The 18,222-nt window shown below is 45.7% G+C and overlaps 1 protein-coding gene across 3 annotated transcripts in view; it reads right to left on the minus strand.

The window, feature by feature from the left end:
• The window catches only part of LOC139055871 (small G protein signaling modulator 2-like), a 291,580-nt gene that overhangs the window by 165,143 nt on the left and 108,215 nt on the right, over positions 1–18,222 (minus strand). For all 3 annotated transcript variants that reach the window (XR_011511955.1, XM_070533451.1, XM_070533452.1), the window contains exons 10-11: positions 9,394–9,504; positions 5,765–5,909 (exon numbers count right to left, since the gene is read on the minus strand). Coding sequence is in view for 2 of the 3 variants with exons in the window: in XM_070533451.1 (XP_070389552.1) it covers positions 5,765–5,909; positions 9,394–9,504 (256 nt within the window). In the remaining variant the exon portion in view is untranslated. The remainder of the gene's footprint in view (positions 1–5,764; positions 5,910–9,393; positions 9,505–18,222) is intronic.

The following is an 18,222-nucleotide window of genomic DNA, read 5'->3' on the forward strand; positions in this document are numbered from 1 at the left end:
TGCATGGCTTCTCATGCATGATTTGTCGATTACTTCTCGTTCAAGGGATGCGTCTACTTGCCAGCACAAAATCGATTGGTGTGCCTGCGTGCACAGTCTTGTTTTATTTTTGCAAACAATCTTGTTTTTGGTATAGCACAAGCTTGCTCAGCCAAGTACATTGAATGCATCACATTTTAGAAGGTACTGTCAATAGAACTGGCCTGATACTTTTGAGCATGGTATTCCCATTTCCTCGCTGAAAATTTTGCATGCACTTAGATGTTGTAACATATTACAATAGTGCAAATCATGTAAGTTGAGGGCACAGGAAAGTAAAGGGTTTTAGAGTATCTCTTATTGTGATGCCCCCTCTACTCCTTACCAATGCCTCAAATGAAGCCTATGAGCAGTTTCTAAATAATCAAATATGTTGATAACACAGAGCAAATTACAGGGAGACAAAAGGAACAGCACCTGTGTTCTCTGGTTTTTCACATAGTGCCCACCAAAATAAAGTCGTGTCTTTTGTCATTTCTGGGCTTGATGCACACTTATACCGCTCAAGAATTGTTAAAAACAAGACAAAACATTGAGCCCATTGAAACAACATAAAAACAAGGGGTTTAGCATGCAAAGAAATAAAAAGTTAGACAGAGAAGATCCATGGCTGGCCAACTGTTACTGTGACTTGCAAGGTTTCAGGTCTCGAACAGCGGTTCGGCATTATAGGAATAATATACAAAGGAACAAATGCTCCGTAGGTTGGCAAAGAGACAATAGTTTCTAACTGGTAATAAGCCCCTTGAAGCTGTGCCAGACTACGTAGTTGCAGAGGAATCAGATGCTGAAATTTTCAAAATAGTAACAATGGATTCAAGTGCATTTCGCAGGCAGTCCCAAGCACCAGCAGCTTGCCGATATCCCTGGAACACAAATGCATACTGACAATGCATTCTATAAGTACTAAATGTATAAAACTGAAGCTTAGAGGATAACAAAATGAGTTTGAGAGGCTGAGTACCACACAACAAGTGATAGGCATAACGTTAAGCCACAGGAAGATGGTGATATGAATTAGAGAATGAATGGGTATAGCTGACACTGATTATGAAGGCGTGGAAGACCAAGCAGAGCAGAGACAGTGGTTTGTTATGCAGTCAGGGATGGGCGCCAATGGAAAGAAAACTGCAGTCCATGATGCCAGAGAGGTGGTGTGGCAGGACGAGATTCGCAGACATGGGACAAAATCAGTTGACAGGTGTTTGGGGTGACTGGAGATCACTAGAAGAGGCCTGCATTTTAGAGTTGACATAACACTGGCAATTATGTTGACATTACACATGTTCTTAACTCTTTCCTTATTGCCAGAAATGTGCTCATATCTGGTGCCTTTAAGATTTAACATTTTATTTTAAGGCGCATTTGCCATATTGTATACTGTGACATGATACGATACAAAGGTATAAAATTGTGTACTAATCATTGGTGTTTTGAATGGAAGTATAGATTAAATAATGGCTCCTGGAACTCTTAAGAATTCTCATGTTACACTTCAAAGAGGTGCCCCAAAATTCATGACTAAAACAGATAATTACCTTTTTTGAGCACAAGTACCGAGAGTAAAAAAATCTGAAATAAACAAAATATGCACCTTGCTCCCAAACCCCAACTTCTTAAATCACACCGTGCAAAAAAATATGTTATTCATATTATCACTGAGTGTTTTGTTTTCGAGGCAGTCGGCACTGCTGAAGCACCTCTACGCAACGTCGACATTAGTCCAACGCTTCTTTAGGAGAACAGACAACCCCTGCGCGAGCTGTTGCTTGAGTTCCACTCTTGCTTTGCACGGTCGTCGAAGGTACGTCAAACATCGATTACGAAACACCGTATCATCACCTATGACGACGTGCCCCCCATAGGGCAACAGCCTTATCGTGTTTCCCTGACCGAACGACATGCTATTCAGACGCATGGGAAGGAAATGCTTCAAGACGGCGTAATCCAGCTTTCATGCAGTCCCTGGTCATCGCCAGTCGTTCTTGTTAAAAAGAAAGATGGCACGCTTCGATTTTGTGTAGACTACCGGAAGCTAAACAACGTCACAAAGAAAGACGTGTGCCCGGTGCTTCGTGTCGACGATTCTCTGGACAGGCTGAAGCACGCGAAGTATTTCTCCTCTATCGATCTGAAAAGTGGCTACTGGCAAATTGAAGTAGATGAGCGTGACCGCAAGAAAACTCCTTTCGTAACTCCGGACGGCCTTTACGAATTTAGAGTACTCCCTTCCGGCCTCTGTTCCGCTCCAGCCACATTCCAGCGAATGATGGATACCGTTCTCGCTGACCTCAAATGGAAAAGCTGCCTCGTCTATCTCGATGATGTCGTTGTCTTTTCGGAAACTTTTGACGAGCACCTTCGACGCCTTCGGAATGTACTCGAAGCCATTCGATCGGCTGACCTTACACTCAAGCCAGAGAAATGCCATTTCGGTTACGAGGAACTGAAGTTCCTTGGTCACGTCGTAAGCGCGGCGGGTGTTCGGCCTTATCCCGAGATGACTGCTGCCGTAGCAGCTTTTCCCGCTCCAACCGATAAGAAAAGTGTGAGACGATTTTTGGGCTTGTGTGCTTATTATCGACGCTTCATTGAAAATTTTTCAAAGATTGCAGATCCGCGCGTGACGACACGCCATTCCTCTGGACTGATGCACAACAGACCGCCTTTGCGGAGCTACAACGTCGCTTGTCTTCTCCTCCCGTGCTCGGTCATTTTGATGAGGATGCCGACACAGAAGTACGCACTGACGCCAGCAATATCAGTCTCGGAGCTATCCTGGTGCAGCGACAAGACGGGACTGAACGAACGAGTTATCGCCTACGCGAGCCACGCTCTGTCACGCGCGGAGTCCAATTTTTCCGCCACAGAGAAGGAGTGCCTCACGGTTATTTGGGCTACCACAAAGTTTAGGCCGTATCTCTACGGGCGGCCATTTAAAGTTGTGACCGACCATCATGCTTTGTGCTGGTTGACCAACCTCCGAGACCCTTCTGGACGATTGGCACGTTGGAGTCTGCGACTCCAGGAATTTAACATCACCATCGTGTACAAGTCAGGCAGGAAACATGAAGATGCTGACAAGTTATCACGGGCACCTGTTAAATCTCAGAATCCTGACGAGGAAGACGACAGCACCTTTCTGGGAGCCCTCAGCGGGCCTGATCTGCTCGCTAAACAGCGATCAGACGCTGAGTTAAGACCCGTCATCGATCACTTAGAAGGCGGCATCGCGTTCATTCCTCGCCCACTTTCGCGAAGATTGTCGTCGTTTTGCCTACGAGGGGGCATCTTATACAAAAGAAACACAGGTGCCGTCGACAAACCACATCTGCTAGTAGTACCTCAAGCCCTTCGCGACGACATCTTATTAGCCTGCCACGACGAGCCGACATCTGGTCACTTGGGCTACTCAAGGACTCTGGACAGGGTACGGCAACTGTACTACTGGCCTAGACTGACTGCTTGCGTCAAACGCTACGTGAAAGGATGTCGTGAATGCCAGCACCGAAAGTCACCACCCTTCAAGCCTGCAGGCCTTCTACAACCCCATCGACCCTCCGCGTACGCCGTTTGATCAAGTTGGAATGGACCTTCTTGGACCATTTCCCTTGTCTTCCTCCGGCAATAAGGGGATCATTGTCGCAACTGACTACTTGACGCGTTACGCTGAGACGAAGGCACTACCATGCGGGACAACATCTGAAGTTGCCCAGTTTTTTATGCATCACATTGTGCTTCGGCAAGGCGCACCGTCATTCATCATCACTGACCGAGGGACAGCACTTACGGCAAAGCTTCTGGATGACATCTTCAAGCTGAGCTACACAAGTCATCGAAAGGCAACTGCATACCACCCTCAGACTAACGGCTTGACAGAAGGACTAAACAAAACACTGGCAGACATGCTCACTGTGTACGTGGATGTGCAGCACAAAACGTGGGACGAAATGCTACCATACGTAACGTTTGCGTACAACACTGCCACGCAGGAAACTACACGCTTCCCGCCATTCCGCCTCGTTTATGGTCGTGATGTCCAAACTATACTAGACGCCATGATGCCATATGAAGATACCGACCAGCTCGACCAGTTAGCTCCTGACGTCGAGGAGTACATTCAGCGCGCCGAGGAAGCGCGTCAACTGGCCCGCGTGCACATAAGACAGCAGCAGTGTACCGACGCAATAAGGTACAATCTCCACCATCGACAAGTGACCTATGAGCCTGGTGACCAAGTTTGGGTTTGGACACCCATTAGACGGCAAGGCCTCAGCGAGAAACTCCTCAGCAAGTACTTCGGACCATGCACAGTACTAAGGCGTGTAAGCTACGTGAACTATGATGTGATTCCAGATGGAGACCTGCCATCGCCCAAGCGCTGTTTACCACGCGCAGAGACTGTACATGTGGTCCGCCTCAAGCCGTATTTTACACGGTGAAGTGTACTAGTGAAACAACCTTCTTTTTTTTTGCTGTCGTCGCGTCTTCCTCCAAAGAACTTTGAAGCGTTGTTTTTTTGTTCCCGACCACAGAACACATTTTTCCGTGTGCATTTCCGTATGTGTGTGGCGTGAATATCAGCCATAGCAATTCCCATGCTATGCAAGAAAGCCATGGCATCACGAGTGTGATAACAGGTAAGCTCCTATTGTACAGGGAGTACTTTTTTTGAGTCATTGGGACAAGCACCTGGTTGCTTTATTACTTTATTCCTTAGGACCTCGAAGCAATGGTTGTCAGGTTGGGGAGCATCCACAAGCATCCTCATACGTGGTTATTGTATTCGATCAGCTTTTCTCCGCTAGCATCTGGTCTAGTCGTACGCCTTGAGCTGGCGCTGGAGCTTTCACATGCTTCGTACAGTACAGCAATGCACAGCGTTGCACAATAACGTACAGTAATGAATAAGGCCATTTGCATAGGCGGTGTTCAAAAAGTAAGATATTAGACTGCCAGTCAATCGTCTGTCGAAGGTCGGTCTGAAATCACCTGCATGCTCTTGTGTAAGTGGAAACTCCACACAACGGGAAGCATGCTTGTAATAAGTTGTACATAAGCTGTGCGAATGCTGATGGATAAAGGCTACTTACTGCGCGAAAAAAATAAAGTTGCATTTGATATTTGTCGAACCCAATCACCAAAACAACATGCACTCCTGAAATTGTATTGATGTTTGACACATCAATAAAACAGCGTTTACGTCAGATCTGAATATTAGACAACCCAACAGAAGCTTCTTTGTCTTCATTGCCTCTGATATTTAAAAATAATGTTGGAGAGCCGACCACAGTGTAAATTTTGTACTACTTGATTGGGGAAGTGCTAGGAGCACTAGAAAGCTAGTTACAACAATGCCACATCGAAGTTTTATTTTTTCAGGCTGCCCAAAGTGTTAAAAATTGTCAAATGTGGCCAATATTTGAAGTACAGTCATCACTTCAAACGATGCAATCTCATTGCTTGTGGAAAAATTCGACAAGGTAGTGTTTAATGTGTCAAAGAACCATCGGTCAAATTGATCAATTTCTATGGGCACTGTAAGGAAAGAGTTAAAATGCATTTCCCGGGGCTTTTTTAGAGCCAAACTCTAGGAATAACTGCTTCACTGACCATGAAGTGACAGACATGGTTTGAGAAGGCCTAATTCAGCCTACCAAGGCACCAACCCCAATGGCAAAAAAAATCGAGCCTAATCAAAATTACACATGTGAGCAACACTCACCCTTGTGCCCTTTGTCCGGGTGACTCCTCCTCGGGTGGCGGTGACTCACTCGACCGGGAGGAAGAAGACCGTGCCTCCAGCAGGCGACCGGTGCGCGCTCCTCCAGTAGCTGTTGAAGTAGCGGGGCCGCCTTCTAGGAGGTCCTCTAGACATACCATGCCAAGTGCATGAGGCCCAGCAACTAGCTTCAGATCTATAGCTGTTCTATCACAAACCAGATTTTGGAATTGTATGGCTACCCACCACGGTAGCCCCAGTGGATATGGTACCGTGCTGCTGAGCTCAAGGTCGTGAGTTCGACATGGCTGCAGCAGCCGCTTTTCAATGATGCAGGAATGCAAAAGAACTTGTGTATTTACTCTTGTACATTAAAAAACAGGTGGGCAAAATTAGCCCGGAGTTCCTCAATAAGGCATGCCTCATAATCAGATCATGGTTTTGGCACATAAAATTCTGCAACTTTAATTCATACTAAGGTTCGTTACAGCGCAACACAAGACAAGGACAAAAGAAGGTATAAAACAGCAACACAGCGTTGTGTCGTCAAGGACACACAACAATACAGCACCATGTTGTTGTTTTATACCTTCTTTTGTCCTTGTCTTGTGTTGCACTGTAACGAACCTTAATATGAATCCCAACCAAGTGGCCCAACTTGATGCAACTTACTTTAATTATATGACAAATATTTAAAATGTACATGCAAGGTCAGCACAGTGAACAGAGATAATCAAAAGATGAGCAGAAATATGGCAATTATAAGGAAACCCCCTAAGCCTAAACACCCTAAGCAGACAGACATAAATATCTTATTACTGTTGTCACTGCACAGCTACAGAAAGTGTCCAAGATGCTAAATTCTAAATACATGCACATGACGTAAAGAATTGACAGCAATGGTGAAACAAAAACATCAAAGCCCCTTTCTTAAAGAAAGATGGTTGAACATGAAGCTTCCCCCAATGCAAACTGAATCAAATTTAAAGTGCAAAGCCAACGACCATGCAATGAAGCCAAGAAATGCTGAGCGACCTGATGCTATGCATATGTGATTTGATTGTTTGTTTAGGATTCTATTTTTTTTACATTGAAGTTGAATGAAGACACATTTTATCAACTTGCATAGCCTTTATTTTAGATCATGTAGCTGTTGATTACAACCACGCAGTGACGCTTTCACGGACGACACTACATTTGCACAGTACAGCTTGTGAACACTGTGGTAGATGGTCAGAGACTCTGTCATCGTAATGTGACACAGTCTGCTTGCAATGCAGGAATTGTGTTGCGTCATGGGTCTCTGTAGCGTCTTCAGCTTCAACAAGTAGCGATCTAGCATGAAAATCTCGATCCATTTGCCATGCTCTTATGCCACGTTGATATTAAAGTCACCACACACGAGGATCGGCGCATTATGTGGCTTTAAGGTCTTCATAGTTTCTGCCAAGAACGTTTCTGCGTGTTCGGTCTGCGTGTTCGATGTGTTCGGTCTGATGTACACGCTGATGATCACAAGACCTGTAGGCATCTTGACTGTACAAGTGTCTCCCACATGGCTTCTGCATGCCGTTGCCAATACATGGAATCGGCCTCGCAGGCACGATCGCACTCACAATTATGTTTGCGCATGGCATCCTCTCCTTCTGCCATGCACTGTACCTGTGGCCTACCCATGGTGACAGCAGGGAATGCATTGCATGACGCGCATGATGCTATGCAGATATATACTGTTCATCTAGGTAGCGTGGTGTTCAACCATCTTTCTTTAAGAAAGGGGCTTTGATTTTTTTACAGATCCTAAGACGAGCTCGTGTTGACCCGCACTTGCTGTCTCCGACAAGCAAGGAAGCTCAATTAATCACGACAGCGGTGGTGTCATGCCTAGCACACACAACTTGCACTTCCAGTGAATTACGAGCAGTAAACAGCGCTAAACAACAGGACAAAGAGAGGGACAAAGACAACAGCACTGTTTACTGCTCGTAATCACGAACCAACCAGCCCAAATGCGTACTCTTCCAGTGAACTTTGCGTGCATGCGTTACTCTTGGTGAGCTCGTCACTTCGCGTCATTGTCAGGCACTGACCAGGCTGGCTAGCCGACACTGGCACAGTACTGCGAATGTAAACTGTAGTGTTCTACATAGGTGTGTAAGTTGGCTTTCCTGCGGTGTGTTTTCGGGGCTCATGGACAAATCAGTGAGACATAGAAAGCTTCGCATTAATAGGGGAGCTTTCTTGGCTAGCAGTGCACTCATTTCAATTTGTTATGCTGATAACAGTGCTTAGGCAAAAGGCACACTCAAATAATCATACTGTTCGTCTGATTATCTTACAAAAACCTGCAATTCAAAGCTATCTCATATTCACAGCTGTCAGAAGAAATTACATGGCACTTTAGTAGCCTATACAAGCAACACAGTGAGAGCGGTGGAATGTGACGATGAACAACATGAAGTCCCAATTAGCAACTGTTCCATTATAAACCTCTCAAATCATGTGCCGCACGATCGATGCAGAACAGTGTCCTGTTCAAGTGCGATAAGATCCTATTGCGCCCCATGTGCTGCATGCTTTGAGTGCGAGTGAAAACATGCGACGGTGAACAGAGAAGGGGAAAGGAGGGGAGCTAGTTCGCGGTAATATGATCAAGCATGTGCAAGAGGCAGGGACGGTAGGGGGAGAGGGGCCTTGCGCTGCCAACTCTCAAAGTCAACAAAATGAACTTTCTTCTGAATAAAATCCGTTTTTTCTGATTGCCAGGCAATACAGAAAACACTGCGGCACTTTTCATGTAAGGAAAATCCATTGGTGATGATACTGGTTTGCATAAAAGGTCGAATTACAACTGAACAAAATTTCAATATAACGAAGCAAGCTGCCACTTTTACTGTGTCTTCATTATGTTGAGGTTTAATTGTATCACAAAATCGGTATCTACTCATGAAAGGCTGCTCTTATAAACCAGTTGTTGGTTCTTGCCTTCTTAACGTCCATGCGAAATTTTCATACCTGTTTTGTCAACTAGCCAAGCCTCCGTGCATATACACTGCCAAACACTGCAGCCCTGCAGTTGGCAGTGAATCCTCACTTGTACGCTTCAGCCCACCTACACTTGCAGTATTTTGTTGTTTGCTGTGAACCTGTTGTGTCCCATCCCTATTATCCCTGATGCATTTCAATCTGACACTTGTCACTGATGCTGTAACAGAAAACTTGCACACAATTAAAACCTTAGGTTACCAAACTTGCTTCAAAACTATGTTTAAAGCTGAAAGGCGACAGCAAAAAGACTTCAGCACAGCCATCAATGGAATGGCAAAATACTGCAGAACCTCTAGCAAAATTGAAGATAATGTGGTGTTTTGTGGCCGAATGGGTTGCAAGAGTTGTAAAATTAAAGAGGAAGTAGATTTTGCAGAAGTTATTGCTGTCATGTTAATGATGCAGTGCACTGTGCTTAAAAACTGGTTGTCTATGAAAGTTCTGTATTTCTGTGGAAATGGGGAGCATATTTCTTCCCCGTTTTTTGTTCATTCTTTACACCACTGCAGATCTCTTTAATACTGCCCTTAGTCCGGCCACATTGCCCATGGCAAACAGTGCTTTCAAAGCGAGACAGTGCTCACCAAGGGAATGCGGCCTTAGGGAAGTGATGACTCGAAAGACAAAGTCAGTGCTGCCCTCTTCCTCTTCACCTTGGGCTGCCCTGCGGCGACGTAGCCGTGGAAACACTTTGCCTGCACAAGAGAGCAACTGATACGGTGAGCATTCTTCGACTGCCTTGTTATAAATGGTTCGTGCATATAACAACGATTATGAAATGTGACATAGGTGGATAGATTTCAACATGTCAAGGCGGTAGCATGGGAAAGTTGCATGAGTCGATTCAGCTCTGTTCTTGTTTCATTGCATTTGTGACTCCTGCTCTCTGCGTATTATACATTCTAAGATTCCGATAAATGTTGACTTAGTCAAACAAGGGTAAGACAAAGATAAGGAATTGTGATTATTGTGTCGTCATCGTCATCGTCATCAGCCTAGTTACGCCCACTGCAGAGCAAAGGCCTCTCCCATACTTCTCCAACTACCCCGGTCATGTACTAATTGTGGCCATGTTGTCCCTGCAAACGTCTTAATGTCATCCGCCCACCTAACTTTCTGCCGCCCCCTGCTACGCTTCCATTCCCTTAGAATCCAGTCCATAACTCTTAATGACCATCGGTTATCTTCCCTCCTCATTACATGTCCGGCCCATGCCCATTTCTTTTTCTTGATTTCAACTAAGATGTCATTTACCCGCGTTTGTTGCCTCACCCAATCTGCTCTTTTCTTATCCCTTAACGTTAGACCCATCATTCTTCTTTCCATCGCTCGTTGCGTCGTCCTCAATTTCAGCAGAACCCTTTTCGTAAGCCTCCAGGTTTCTGCCCCATATGTGAGTACTGGTAACACACAGCTGTTATACACTTTTCTTTTGAGGGATAGTGGCAACCTGCTCTTCATGATTTGAGAATGCCTGCCAAACGCACCCCAGCCCATTCTTATTCTTCTGATTATTTCGGTCTCGTGATCCGGATCCGCCGTCACTACCTGCCCTAAGTAGATGTATTCGCTTACCACTTCCAGTGCCTCGCTACCTATCGTAAACTGCTGTTCTCTTCCGAGACTGTTAAACATTACTTTAGTTTTCTGCAGATTAATTTTCAGACCCACCCTTCTGCTTTGCCTCTCCAGGTCAGTGAGCATGCATTGCAATTGGTCTCCTGAGTTACTAAGCAAGGCAATATCATCAGCGAATCGCAAGTAGCTCAGGTATTCTCCATCAACTTTTATCCCCAATTCTTCCCACTTCAGGTCTCTGAATACCTCCTGTAAACATGCTGTGAATAGCATTGGAGAGATCGTATCTCCCTGTCTGACGCCTTTCTTTATTGAGGTTTTGTTGCTTTCTTTGTGGTGGACTACGGTGGCTGTGGAGCCGCTATAGATATCTTCCAGTATTTTTACATATGGCTCATCTACACCCTGATTCCATATTGCCTCCATGACTGCTGAGGTTTCGACTGAATCAAACACTTTCTCGTAGTCAATGAAAGTTATATATAAGGGTTGGTTGTATTCTGCACATTTCTCTATCACTTGATTGATAGTGTGAATATGGTCTATTGTTGAGTAGCCTTTGCAGAATCCTGCCTGGTCCTTTGGTTGACAGAAGTCTAAGGTGTTCCTGATTCTATTTGCGATTACCTTAGTAAATACTTTGTAATTTAGTAAATACTTTGTTTAGTAATACTTTGTTTACTAATAGTTTAGTAATACTAAACACTTAGTTTAGTTTAGTAAATACTTTGTAATTAGTAAATACTTTGTTTTTTCGAAAGCAGTCCTACTAGGGTTAATATAATTACACGAAGGTATTTCACCCTCGTCAGCAGCAGTCCTTGAGATAGTTATTCTGGCGGCTAGCTTCCCCCGCTATACGTGCCGCCCTCGCACCTGTTTCAGCTTTTCCTAGACGCTAGAGTTCTACTATGTCCGCGCAACCTTGAGCGATCGGAAAGCGCGTTTTCCCCTCTTGGCCGGCGGAGAAGGGAGGCTTTGTTTCCGGCCGCAAAGCCCTCCTCGTCTCAGTAAGGTGCCTGGTGGTGGTCTCGCGCGGACGATTCCCTCTCGGTGAGCGCATATTTGCCCCCTCACTTTTTAAGAGGTTCAATACTTACAAGCATTTGTCTCACAAACCATATTTATTTCAAGGGAATTTTCCACGTCTCAATAATTTCTCTCGTCGTATTCGAGTGCTGGTTGCCGTGTTCTAGTTTGTTAACGAAGCTTTCCCCTCAAGTCTAAATGTTTTAAGGCAGTTTGTCGTGTGCGTACCATGGCCACGCACGCTTATATCGTCTTCCGTTTCTCTACCACGGTTGCGCTTTAAAACCACGGCGCTGCAATTTTGCTTTCCTTTCCTTCCTTCTTCTCCGCCCTTAAACTAGCTCTCTTAACTACTACACGCAGAGACAAAGCAACAACGCGCGCATTAGATCCCATAGATGAGATGAATATTTACCAATATTATTAGGGTTATAATTATATTCGAGTGCTGATTGCCGTGTTATAGTTTGTTAACAAAGCTTTCCCCTCAATTCTAAACATTTTAAGGCAGTTTTCCTAGTCTCTAAAGCCACTCCAGTTCGCTCTTCTCCTCGGGCGGCCATTTTTCCATGAAAGTAATCAGCAAAAAGCGACTATCGCGGACAACATCAGTCCCTTTCCACGTAAGTATGAGGCTTGGAGCAGGAGCTATGGCGCTTGAATGTAACGTGGGGCCTGACGAACCAACCGCCTGAGCTATCTTTCCGGGCAACATCCAAGGGTCACGAGTTCAAATCACCTATTATGTTCCTTTTTTTTTCGCCCCCCCCCTTTTTTTGTTCCTCTTTTTTAATGTCTTTTCCTTTATTTTATCACTGTACGGGAACCCTCCTAAAAAAATTATATATATCCTCAATTATGTACGGCCACACATGTGCAGGTCATAAATACCAGGTTCTCTAGCCGAGTGCCATCCGTACGGTATAACCGAGCTCAAATTGGCACACCTTGACTGATCAAATAGGGCACCACTGTAGGTTAAATGAGGCGTAAAACTCCTGCGGGACCCGCCGTAGTTGCTCAGTGGTTATGGTGTTGGACTGCTGAGCACGAGGTCGCGGGATCGGATCCCGGCCATGGCGGCCGCATTTCAATGGGGGCGAAATGCGAAAACACCCGTGTACTTTGAATTAGGTGCACGTTAAAGAACACCAGGTGGTCGAAATTTCCGGAGTCCTCCACTGCGGCGTGCTTCATAGTCAGAAGGTGGCTTTGTCACGTAAAACCCCATAATTTATTTTTTTATTTAACTCCTGCGGGGACGGTAGAGTATCCGTCCACCGTGCAAGAGGACCGTGGTTCAAATCCCGGTCCCGCGCAATTCTCCACCGGAAAATACAAAAAAACGTGTGTTGAGAAAATTTCACAAACAGGCCTGGAGTGCGGCCTGATCCCGGTGACCAGAACCGCTAACGCACTCTCTCACCAGACCAGGATTGGCCACCCTGGTGCAGTACCTGGCCACAACCTCCTATATGAATACAACAATCAAACCCCGGCCCTCAGTCCCCAGCAGCCGCGAAGCAACTGACCACGGCGGCGGTCAGATCTGTGACGCTGCAGAGGGTGCTAAGAATACCTGGCTCCGGACAGGCCGCCATTGGAATCTGAACCTGGCAACATTTCACGTTAGAAAGTTATCTAGTGAGGCGAGTCTAGCAGTGTTATTGGAGGAATTAGAGGGTAGTAAATGGGATATAATAGAGCTCAGTGAGCTTAGGAGGACAAAAGAAGCATATACAGTGCTAAAAAGCCGGCACGTACTGTGCTACTGGGGCTTAGCGGAGAGACGAGAACTAGGAGTCGGATTCCTGATTAATAAGGAAATAGCTGGTAACATACAGGAATTCTATAGCATTAACGAGAGGGTGGCAGGTCTTGTTGTGAAACTTAAGAGGTACAAATTGAAGGTGGTACAAGTCTATGCCCCTACATGCAGTCATGATGACCAGGAAGTCGAAAGCTTTTATGAAAACGTGGAGTCGGCGATGGGTAAAGTCAAAACAAAATACACTATACTGATGGGCGACTTCAATGCCAGAGTATATAGGCAAGAAGCAGGCTGGAGACAAGTCCGTAGGGGAATATGGCATAGGCTCTAGGAATAGCAGAGGAGAGTTATTAGCAGAGTTTGCAGAACAGATTAATATGCGGATAATGAATACCTTTTTCCGCAAGCGGGTTAGTCGAAAGTGGACGTGGAGGAGCCCGAATGGTGAGACTAGAAATGAAACCGACTTCATACTCTGCGCGAACCCTGGCATCATACAAGATGTAGACGTGCTCGGCAAGGTACGCTGCAGTGACCATAGGATGGTAAGAACTCGAATTAGGCTAGACTTGAGGAGAGAACGGAAGAAACTGATACACAAGAAGCCAATCAATGAGTTAGCGCGGTAAGAGGGAAACTAGAGGAATTCCAGATCAAGCTACAGAACAGGTATTTGGCTTTAACTCAGGAAGAGGACCTTAGTGTTGAAGCAATGAACGACAATCTCATGGGCATCATTAAGGCGTGCGCAATAGAAGTCGGTGGTAACGCCGTTAGACAGGAAACCAGTAAGCTATCGCACGAGACGAAAGATCTGATCAAGAAACGGCAATGTATGAAAGCCTCTAACCCTACAGCTAGAATAGAACTGGCAGAACTTTCTAAGTTAATCAACAAGCGTAAGACAGCAGACATCAGGAACTATAATATAAATAGAATTGAACAGGCTCTCAGAAACGGAGGAAGCCTAAAAACAGTGAAGAAGAAACTAGGAATAGGCAAGAATCAGATGTGTGGGTTAAGAGACAAAGCCGGCAATATCGTTACTAATATGGATGAGATAGTTCAAGTGGCTGAGGAGTTCTATAGAGTTTTGTACAGTACCAGTGGCACCCACGACGATAGTGGAAGAGAGAATAGCCTGGATGAATTCGAAATCCCACAGGTAACGCCAGAAGAAATAAAGAAAGCCTTAGGAGCTATGCAAAGGGGGAAGGCAGCTGGGGAGGATCAGGTAACAGCAGATTTGTTGAAGGATGGTGGTCAGATTGTTCTAGAGAAACTGGCCATCCTGTATACGCAATGCCTCATAGCCTCGAGCGTACCGGAATCTTGGAAGAACGCTAACATAATCCTAATCCATAAGAAAGGGGACGCCAAAGACTTCAAAAATTATAGACCGATCAGCTTACTGTCCTACAAAGATTATTGTGTACATCCTTGCAATATTTTACTGGAACATGAGAGTGTCACTGCAAGAAGTTGCGAGATAGGTGACAGTACTATGCCCATAGGTCAGCACACTCACTCACACTCACTCGCGCTCATTTCAAAGGCGTGAGTGCTAGTGCAAGTGAGTGCCAGTGAGTGTGAGCGCAGGTGAGTGCGAGTGCAAATGAGGGCCAGTGAGTGCGAGTGTGACTGAGTCCCAGTGAGTGTGAGCGGAGGTGAGTGCGAGTGCGAATGAGTGCCAGTGAGTGTGAGCGGAGGTGAATGTCAGCGAGTGTGAGCGTAGGTGAGCATAGGTGAGTGTGAGTGCGAGCGAGTGCCAGTGAGTCTGAGTGGAGGTGAGTGTGAACGTGACTGAGTACTGCGAGTGGGTGACATGACTGAGTGCTTAAGTGTGCGAATGCAGGTGAGTGTGAATGTGAATGACTGCGAGTGCAGCTGAGTGTCAACGTGAGTGAGTGAGTGCAGATGAGTGTGAATGTGAGTGATTGCTTGTGAGCGTGAGAGGAAATGAGTGGGAATGTGGTGTTTATGAGTGACTGGAGGTGAGTGTGAACGAAGGTGAGCGTGAACCTAAGTTATGGAGTGCGGGTGAATGTGAACGTGACTGCTTGCGAGTTGAGGTGACTCTGAATATAAGTGTGAATGACGGCAGGAATGTGAGTAAGTGCTCATGAGTGTTAGTAGACGTGAGTACGAAGGGGAGTGAGTGGGCGTGAGAGCTCGTGAGTATTAATGTGGGTGAGTATATCACAGCTAGCACAATTGAAGACGTTTAAAGTTCAATTTGAGGATGGAACACGATAGCGTAAACGTGCTATGTTCACATCGGAAATCATGGGAGACTGTTGTTGGTGGGACCCTATTGAAGAGGAAGTGGACGCAGCATCGAAGGCACCTGCAGATGCCACGTCCGAACTTTTTCATATAAAACTCAGTTTAATAGTGTGTGCACCATCGACCAACAGTGACTGAATTCGGCAATAAAGAAAAAAGAAAAGACAGTGGCTGAATGGGTTAACGTGCTGGTCTCGCAACCCATAGTTCCTGGGGGCGAATCCCCAGGCCGCAATTTTATTTTCAGGTTCATCATCATCGACATCATCAGCCTGTTTTATGTCCACTGCAGGACGTAGGCCTCTCCCTTCGATCTCCAATTACTCTTGTCCTGCGGCAACCAATTCTAACTAACGCCTGTGAATTTCCGAATTTCATCGCTCCACCTAGTCTTCTGCCGTCCTCGACTGAGTTTCGCTTCTCTTGGTATCCATTCTGTAATCCTAATGGTCCAATGGTTATCTAACATACGGCGCAATACATGACCTGCCCAGCTGCATTTCTTTTCTCTTGATGTCGATTAGAATATCGTCTATACCCGTTTGCTCTCTGATCCAAACTGCTCTCTTTCTGCCTCTTAAAGTTATGCCAAGCATTCTTCGTTCCATCGCTCTTTGTGTGGTCTTTAACTTGCTCTCAAGCTTTTTTGTCAGCCTCCAAGTCTCTGCCCCATATGTTAGCACTGGTAAAATGCACTGATTGTACACATTCCTTTTCAATGATAATGACAGCTGACAGCATACAGCTGACAATGCCTGCTGTATGTGATCCAACTCATTTTTATTCTTCTATGAATTTCCTTCTCATGATCAGGGTTCCCTGTGATTAATTGACCTAGGTAAACATACTCCTTCACAGACTCTTGGGGCTGACTGGCGATCCTGAACTCTTGTTTCTTTGCCCAGCTATTGATAATTATCTTTGTCTTCTGCATATTAATATTCAACCCCACTCTTGCACTCTCCCTGTTAAGGTCCTCAATTATTTGGCTTCTAGCGCGAAGTGAAACACGGACACAGAAAGGAAAGACAGGCTCCTTTCTGTGTCCGTGTTTCACTTCGCGCTAGAAGCCAATATCATGTTACCGTACCAACTCGCCCAACTGTCTATCCTCAATTATTTGTTGGAACTCGTTTGCAGTGTTGCTGAATAAAACAATGTCATCGGCAAACCGAAGGTTGCTGAGGTATTCACCATCGAACCAGTTTAATAGCTTGAATACTTCTTCCAAGCACGCAGTGAATAGCATTAGAGAGATTGTGTCTCGCTGTCCAACCCCTTTCTTTGTAAGCATATTGCTGCTTTTCCTGTGTAGAATTAAGGTAGCTGTAGAACCTCTGTAGATATTTTCCTAGGTGTTTACGTAAGCGTTCTGTACTCCTTGATTACGTAAAGCCTCTATGACTGCCGGTATCTCCACTGAATCAAATGCCTTTTCGTAATCTATGAAAGCCATATAGAGAGGCTTATTGTACTCTGTAGATTTCTCAATAACCTGATTAATGACATGGATGTGATCCATTGTAGAGTATCCCTTCTTGAAGCCAGCGTGTTCCCTTGGTTGACAAAAGTCCAGTGTTGCCGTTATTCTATTGGAGATTATTTTGGTAAATATTGTGACGTTGTGGTGACGTTGAAGAACACAGTAGTAATACTGCGAAAGACAAAACTAACTTTTATTGGGCGAACCTGTGCCCACAAAATCAGGCTACACTTAAAGCACAACGATAGCGGCGAACACGGTCGGCGATCGTCGAAAATCTGACCAGCGGGTCAAGCGCGTCGGCTTTTATACAGCAGTCGTCGAATGTTCCAGACTAATCGTTCGGACCCGCGTGCCTTCCAGAAAGTTCTACACCATTCGCGTCAGGTGATGAAATCAGATAACATAAGGTTCGGCGACAACAGACAGCGGATAGAAGCATCGATAACTTTCCAGAAACATCGGATACATGCCGGCGCGTCCCACGCTGTGCGATTACATTTGTTAACAAGGACTGCAGAAGTACGGTCGGCGGGGCCATTTTCGAAAAGCGTGCGAAGTGCAATAGCAGATGCGGAAGCAACATAACATTCGCCAGACGGCACGTTCGTGCACTCGAAAACAGTCGGCGAAAATTGCCGTTCAGTTAAGCTCCGAAGGCGTCGCACTCGAGCGCACTCGAGCGTGCTTCTTTGGAGTTCGGAGCGCGCTAACTTAACGCGCCCATTGTGTGCCGGTTGGTTCGATGCCCTCTCCGATCTCATCCGTATCCTCATCTGCCTTGAGGGACCCCCCGCGCACTGCCTGCTTTCCCGGCTTTCTCGCCATGTATAGCACGGCTTTTTGCAAATGCTATAATATTGCTACTACTGATGCAAATACAATACTATACCACTAAATCAATGCAGAGCACTGGCCTTTTAGCAAGCACCGATACGCACAGGATCCAAATCCTCAAAATGTCGCAAAGCAACTCTCAGCACTGTTTCAAAAGCAATCAATGCCGCGGAGACCGAAGGTATGACATGCTCTCGCACGCGCTGAACCACGCGGCCACGCTCTCACTTTCCTACCAAAAACATGCACAGTAAAACCACTTAATAGCTATTAATCTTGCCACCTCCAAGCTACCATATAAAGACTACAAACACTCAACGTCCCAATCGGCTGCACGTGTTGAAGCACATGGCGCGAAAGGACGCTCTAACAATCCTGCAAATCCAAATGTGCACGAAACACATCCGCGCACCCGAAATACGAGAGACA

This window comes from Dermacentor albipictus, chromosome 2, assembly GCF_038994185.2.
Source record: "Dermacentor albipictus isolate Rhodes 1998 colony chromosome 2, USDA_Dalb.pri_finalv2, whole genome shotgun sequence".
NCBI lineage: Eukaryota > Metazoa > Arthropoda > Arachnida > Ixodida > Ixodidae > Dermacentor > Dermacentor albipictus.